Source organism: Corvus brachyrhynchos, unplaced genomic scaffold (assembly GCF_000691975.1).
Source record: "Corvus brachyrhynchos isolate BGI_N302 unplaced genomic scaffold, ASM69197v1 scaffold1290, whole genome shotgun sequence".
NCBI classification, from domain to species: domain Eukaryota; kingdom Metazoa; phylum Chordata; class Aves; order Passeriformes; family Corvidae; genus Corvus; species Corvus brachyrhynchos.
Window position 1 is genome coordinate 1,998 of NW_008235778.1, and position 6,131 is coordinate 8,128.

General features: G+C 55.1%; 2 protein-coding genes across 5 annotated transcripts in view; both read left to right on the top strand.

The window, feature by feature from the left end:
- The window catches only part of LOC103611412 (RNA polymerase II subunit A), a gene marked incomplete at its 5' end in the record, with an annotated part of 39,592 nt that overhangs the window by 1,063 nt on the left and 32,398 nt on the right, over nucleotides 1-6,131 (top strand). The window contains 3 exons of the mRNA XM_017727188.1: nucleotides 245-413; nucleotides 1,538-1,632; nucleotides 4,138-4,341. Coding sequence (XP_017582677.1) covers nucleotides 245-413; nucleotides 1,538-1,632; nucleotides 4,138-4,341 — 468 coding nt within the window. The remainder of the gene's footprint in view (nucleotides 1-244; nucleotides 414-1,537; nucleotides 1,633-4,137; nucleotides 4,342-6,131) is intronic.
- LOC108444923 lies at nucleotides 1,691-5,716 on the top strand. Of its 4 annotated transcripts, XR_001859646.1 has the most exons (3): nucleotides 1,691-3,148; nucleotides 3,589-3,628; nucleotides 4,395-5,716. XR_001859646.1 is itself a non-coding variant. In XM_017727201.1 (2 exons), exon 1 carries the CDS (start codon nucleotides 1,855-1,857, stop codon nucleotides 3,103-3,105), a length of 1,251 nt encoding a protein of 416 aa, XP_017582690.1. In that variant the 5' UTR covers nucleotides 1,691-1,854; the 3' UTR covers nucleotides 3,106-3,148; nucleotides 3,589-3,802. The 4 variants fall into 4 exon arrangements, 1 of the variants encoding a protein (XP_017582690.1); XR_001859643.1 differs by having other exon boundaries at nucleotides 1,691-3,628; XR_001859645.1 differs by lacking the exon at nucleotides 3,589-3,628 and having other exon boundaries at nucleotides 1,691-3,199.

A 6,131-nucleotide genomic window follows, 5' to 3' on the forward strand; every position in this document is an offset into this window, starting at 1 on the left:
AGACTTTGGTGGTGTTTTGGGTGCTCTGAGAAGACTTTGGTGGTGTTCTGGGTGCTCTGAGAGGACTTTGCTGGTGTTTTGGGTGCTCTGAGAAGACTTCGGTGGGCCTTCCTCTGCTTGAGAAGAACTTCGTAGACTTCAGGGTGGTTTTGAGGTGCTCCAGGAGGGTGGAAATGTTGAACTTCTCTCATCTCTTGACCTCCTGACGACCCCTCTTGGTTCAAATGTCCCACCCCACCACCAGGTGATCGTGGAGAACGGGGAGCTCATCATGGGCATCTTGTGCAAGAAGTCCTTGGGCACGTCGGCCGGTTCCTTGGTGCACATCTCCTACCTGGAGATGGGCCACGACACCACGCGCCTCTTCTACAGCAACATCCAGACCGTCATCAACAACTGGCTGCTCATCGAGGGTCAGCAGGGTCCTACCGAGGGGTCACCGTGGGGTTGGCACCTCGAGGGGGGTCATGGTGGGGTTGGCACCTCAAGGGTCAGGAAGGTCCTGCTGAGGGATCACGGTGGGGTTGGCACCTCAAGGTCATTCTTGAGATCTTGGTGGTCCTTGGACCCTTTCTGGGGACTTTGGGGATCTTCAGGGAGTCCACAGAGGGGTGAGACCCCTCCTGGTGGCACCAGATGGGGGTTTGGTCACCTGGGGAGCTTCTCAGGTCCCACCTTGGTGGAACTCAGGTGTCCCTGGTGGTCCTTGGACCTCGTTCTTGGGGCAAGAGGGACTTGGGGAGTCTTTGAAGCCCCTTTCTGGGGGCTCTGGGAGATCTTCAGGAGGTCCACAGAGGGTTGGGACCCCTCCTGGTGGCACCAGATGGGGGTTTAGGGACCTGGGGAGCTTCTCAGGTCCCAACTTGGTGGAACTCAGGTGTCCCTGGTGGTCCTTGGACCCCTTTTTGGGGGATGTTCAGGAGGTCCACAGAGGGTTGGGACCCCTCCTGGTGGCACCAGATGGGGGTTCAGGGACCTGGGGAGCTTCTCAGGTCCCAACTTGGTGGAACTCAGGTGTCCCTGGTGGTCCTTGGACCCCTTTTTGGGGACTTGAGGGACCTGAGGAGGTCCACAGAGGGTTGAGACCCCTCCTGGTGGCACCAGATGGGGGTTTGGTCACCTGGGGACCTTCTCAGGTCCCACCTTGGTGGGATTTGGGTGTCCCTGGTGGTCCTTGGACCTCGTTCTTGAGATCTTGGTGGTCCTTGGACCCCTTTTTGGGGGCTCTGGGGGATCTTCAGGAGGTCCACAGAGGGTTGGGACCCCTCCTGGTGGCACCAGATGGGGGTTTGGTCACCTGGGGAGCTTCTCAGGTCCCACCTTGGTGGGATTTAGGTGTTCCCTGGGGGTGTCCCTGCGTGGCTGAGACCTCCCCTTGGTGACCTCATTGTCTCCATGTCCCCCCTTTTATCCTCCAGCGTGACCAGACCCCGACCCAGGCTTGGTTTTTTTGGGGTGGGGTGGGGTCAGAAGTGCACTTGGAGATGACCTCGAGTTTTGGGGGACCCCCCCTTTGAACCCCAAACGTCCCCTCCAGGTCACACCATCGGCATCGGTGACTCCATCGCCGACGCCAAGACCTACCAGGACATCCAGAACACCATCAAGAAGGCCAAGCAGGACGTCATCGAGGTGGGACTTCTGGGGGGACCTCCGGGTGCTTCTGGGACACGCCCGGGTTGGGATTTTGGGGGTTCTTCGGGTTGGATTTGGGGTCTCCAGAACTTCTGGGGAGGATCTGGAGCATCTCCAGAACTTTCTGGGTGGGTCTGGAGTCTCCAGAACCTTCTGGGTGGACCTGGAGCATCTCCCGAACGTTCTGTGTGGATCTGGAGCATCTCCAGAACGTTCTGGATGGATTTGGGGTCTCCAGAACTTCTGGGGAGGATCTGGAGCATCTCCAGAACTTTCTGGGTGGGTCTGGAGTCTCCAGAACCTTCTGGGTGGACCTGGAGCATCTCCCGAACGTTCTGTGTGGATCTGGAGCATCTCCAGAACGTTCTGGATGGATTTGGGGTCTCCAGAACTTCTGGGGAGGATCTGGAGCATCTCCAGAACTTTCTGGGTGGGTCTGGAGTCTCCAGAACCTTCTGGGTGGACCTGGAGCATCTCCCGAACGTTCTGTGTGGATCTGGAGCATCTCCAGAACGTTCTGGATGGATTTGGGGTCTCCAGAACTTCTGGGGAGGATCTGGAGCATCTCCAGAACTTTCTGGGTGGGTCTGGAGTCTCCAGAACCTTCTGGGTGGACCTGGAGCATCTCCCGAACGTTCTGTGTGGATCTGGAGCATCTCCAGAACGTTCTGGATGGATTTGGGGTCTCCAGAACTTCTGGGGAGGATCTGGAGCATCTCCAGAACTTTCTGGGTGGGTCTGGAGTCTCCAGAACCTTCTGGGTGGACCTGGAGCATCTCCAGAACGTTCTGTGTGGATCTGGAGCATCTCCAGAACGTTCTGGATGGATTTGGGGTCTCCAGAACTTCTGGGGAGGATCTGGAGCATCTCCAGAACTTTCTGGGTGGGTCTGGAGTCTCCAGAACCTTCTGTGTGGATCTGGAGCATCTCCAGAACGTTCTGGATGGATTTGGGGTCTCCAGAACTTCTGGGGAGGATCTGGAGCATCTCCAGAACTTCCTGGGAGGATCTGGAGCCTCTCCAGAACTTTCTGGCTGGATTTGGAGTCTCCAGAACCTTCTGGGTGGACCTGGAGCATCTCCAGAACGTTCTGTGTGGATCTGGAGCATCTCCAGACCGTTCTGGATGGATTTGGGGTCTCCAGAACTTCTGGGGAGGATCTGGAGCATCTCCAGAATGTTCGGGTGGACCTGGAGCATCTCCAGAACGTTCTGGCTGGGTTTGGAGTCTCCAGAACTTCCTGGGTCCATCTGGAGCATCTCCAGAACGTTCTGGGAGGATCTGGAGCATCTCCAGAGTCGTCTCAACCCCATCCCAGGTGCTCCCACCACCCCCCAGTTCCATGAGGAACTCCCAGGAATTTGGAGGAACCTTCAAGGAGTTTGGGGCTGTTCCTGGAGGATCTCAGGGGGGTTGGGGTGGTTCCTGTGGAGTTTTGTGGAGTTCTTGGGGATCTTGTTGAGGTTCTGAGGTGGTTTTGGACACCAGGAGGTCCAAGATCGACATCCCCCAGGTTTGAGGAGCTCCAGAAGATCTTGGGGAGCTCCATGTGGGGTTTGGGGCGGTTCCTGTGGAATTTTTTGGGATCTTGTTGAGGTTCTCAGGTGGTTTTGGACACCAGGAGCTCCAAGACCGACATCTCCCAGACTTGAGGAGCTCCAGAAGATCTTGGGGAGCTCCATGTGGGGTTTGGGACGGTTCCTGTGGAATTTTGTGGAGATTTTTGGGATTTTGTGGAGTTCCTGTGGAATTTTGTGGAGATCTTTGGGATCTTGTTGAGCTTTTCAGGTGGTTTTGGACACCAGGAGGTCCAAGACCGACATCTCTCAGGTTTGGAGAGCTCCACGTGGGGTTTGGGGTGGGTCCTGTGGCATTTTGTGGCGTTCTTTGGGATCTTCTGGAGCTTCTCACGTACTTTTGGACACGCAGAGGTCCAAGATTGACATCTCCTAGGTTTGAGGAGCTCCAGAGGGTTCCAAGAAGATCTCAGGAGGTTCCTGTGGAGTTTTTGGGATGTTTTTGAGGTTCTGAGGTGGTTTTGGACACCAGGAGCTCCAAGACCGACATCTCCCAGCTTTGAGGAGCTCCAGAAGATCTTGGGGAGCTCCATGTGGGGTTTGGGACGGTTCCTCTGGAATTTTGTGGAGATTTTTGGGATTTTGTGGAGTTCCTGTGGAATTTTGTGGAGATCTTTGGGATCTTGTTGAGCTCTTCAGGTGGTTTTGGACACCAGGAGGTCCAAGACCAACATCTCCCAGGTTTGAGGAGCTCCAGAAGATCTTGGGGAGCTCCATGTGGGGTTTGGGGTGGTTCCTCTGGAATTTTGTGAAGATTTTTGGGCTTTTCTGGAGCTCTTTGAGATCCTCTGGAGCTTCTCAGGTACTTTTGGACCCCAGCACTCTCCAAGACCATCTCCCAACAATCTCCTGGAGCTTTTTAGGAATTCCGAGGCTTTTTGGAGTTGTTGACCTTTTTTGGGGTGGTTTTTTTTGGTATCTCCAGGTCATCGAGAAGGCCCACAACAACGAGCTGGAGCCCACGCCGGGCAACACCCTCCGGCAGACCTTCGAGAACCAGGTCAACCGGATCCTCAACGATGCCCGCGACAAGACCGGCTCCTCGGCCCAGAAGTCCCTGTCCGAGTACAACAACTTCAAATCCATGGTGGTCTCCGGGGCCAAGGGCTCCAAGATCAACATCTCCCAGGTTTGAGGAGCTCCAGGAGATCTTGGGGAGGTCTCCATGTGGGGTTTGGGGAGGTTCTTGTGGAGTTTGGTGGAGTTGTTTGGGATCTTGTTGAGGTTCTGAGGTGGTTTGGGGCATCAGGAGGTCCAAGATCGACATCTCCCAGGTTTGAGGAACTCCAGGAGATCTTGGGGAGGTCTCCATGTGGGGTTTGGGGAGGTTCTTGTGGAGTTTGGTGGAGTTGTTTGGGATCTTGTTGAGGTTCTGAGGTGGTTTTGGGGCATCAGGAGCTCCAAGATCGACATCTCCCAGGTTTGAGGAACTCCAGGAGATCTTGGGGAGGTCTCCATGTGGGGTTTGGGGAGGTTCTTGTGGAGTTTGGTGGAGTTGTTTGGGATCTTGTTGAGGTTCTGAGGTGGTTTTGGGGCATCAGGAGCTCCAAGATCGACATCTCCCAGGTTTGAGGAACTCCAGGAGATCTTGGGGAGGTCTCCATGTGGGGTTTGGGGAGGTTCTTGTGGAGTTTGGTGGAGTTGTTTGGGATCTTGTTGAGGTTCTGAGGTGGTTTTGGGGCATCAGGAGCTCCAAGATCGACATCTCCCAGGTTTGAGGAGCTCCAGAAGATCTTGGGGAGCTCCATGTGGGGTTTGGGGTGGTTCCTGGAGGATCTCGGGGGGATCTTGTGGAGTTTTGTGGAGTTTTTTGGGATGTTCTGGAGGTTCTCAGGTGGTTTTGGACACCAGGAGGTCCAAGACCGACATCCCCCAGGTTTGAGGTGTCCTGGGGGTCGTTGAGGGGATCCAGGAGGATCTCAGGGGGCTTTAGGAGGTTCCTGCAGTAACTTGATGGGGTTTGGGTGGGTTTCCCATGGGGTTTTGGAGAACTTTCCCACCACTGCCAACCCCCCTGAGATATCTCATGGAACCCTCAGGAATTTTGGGGTGTCCTGGTGCCACCTTGGAGGTTCTCCCAAGACATTTTGGGTGGCTTTGGAGCATCTCCAGGGACATCTCAGCCCCATTCCCTGCATGGTTCCCATCACTCCAAACCCCCCTGAGATATCTCATGGAACCCTCAGGAATTTTGGGGTGTCCTGGTGCCACTTTTGAGGTCCTCCCAAGACATTTTGGGTGGCTTTGGAGCATCTCAAGGACCTTTTGACCCCTTTCCCTGGATGGTTCCCACCACTCCAAACCCCCCTGAGATATCTCATGGAGCCCTCAGGAATTTCATGGAACCCTCAGGAATTTTGGGGTGTCCTGGTGCCACTTTTGAGGTCCTCCCAAGACATTTTGGGTGGCTTTGGAGCATCTCAAGGACCTTTTGACCCCTTTCCCTGGATGGTTCCCACCACTCCAAACCCCCCTGAGATATCTCATGGAACCCTCAGGAATTTCATGGAACCCTCAAAAAAAGCCCTCAGGTATTTCATGGAACCCTCAGGAATTTTGGGGTGTCCTGGTGCCACCTTGGAGGTTCTCCCAAGACATCTTGGGTGGCTTTGGAGCATCTCCAGGGACATCTCAGCCCCATTCCCTGGATGGTTCCCACTACTCCAAACCCCCCTGAGATATCTCATGGAGCCCTCAGGAATTTCATGGAACCCTCCGGAATTTTGGGGTGTCCTGGTGCCACCTTGGAGGTTCTCGCAAGACATTTTGGGTGGCTTTGGAGCATCTCCAGGGACATCTCAGCCCCATTCCCTGCATGGTTCCCATCACTCCAAACCCCCCTGAGATATCTCATGGAGCCCTCAGGAATTTCATGGAACCCTCCGGAATTTTGGGGTGTCCTGGTGCCACCTTGGAGGT

What these genes read in the sequence shown, in the direction of transcription:
- LOC108444923 (XM_017727201.1), top strand. Translation starts at nt 1,855, where the DNA reads ATGGATTTGGGGTCTCCAGAACTTCTGGGGAGGATCTGGAGCATCTCC.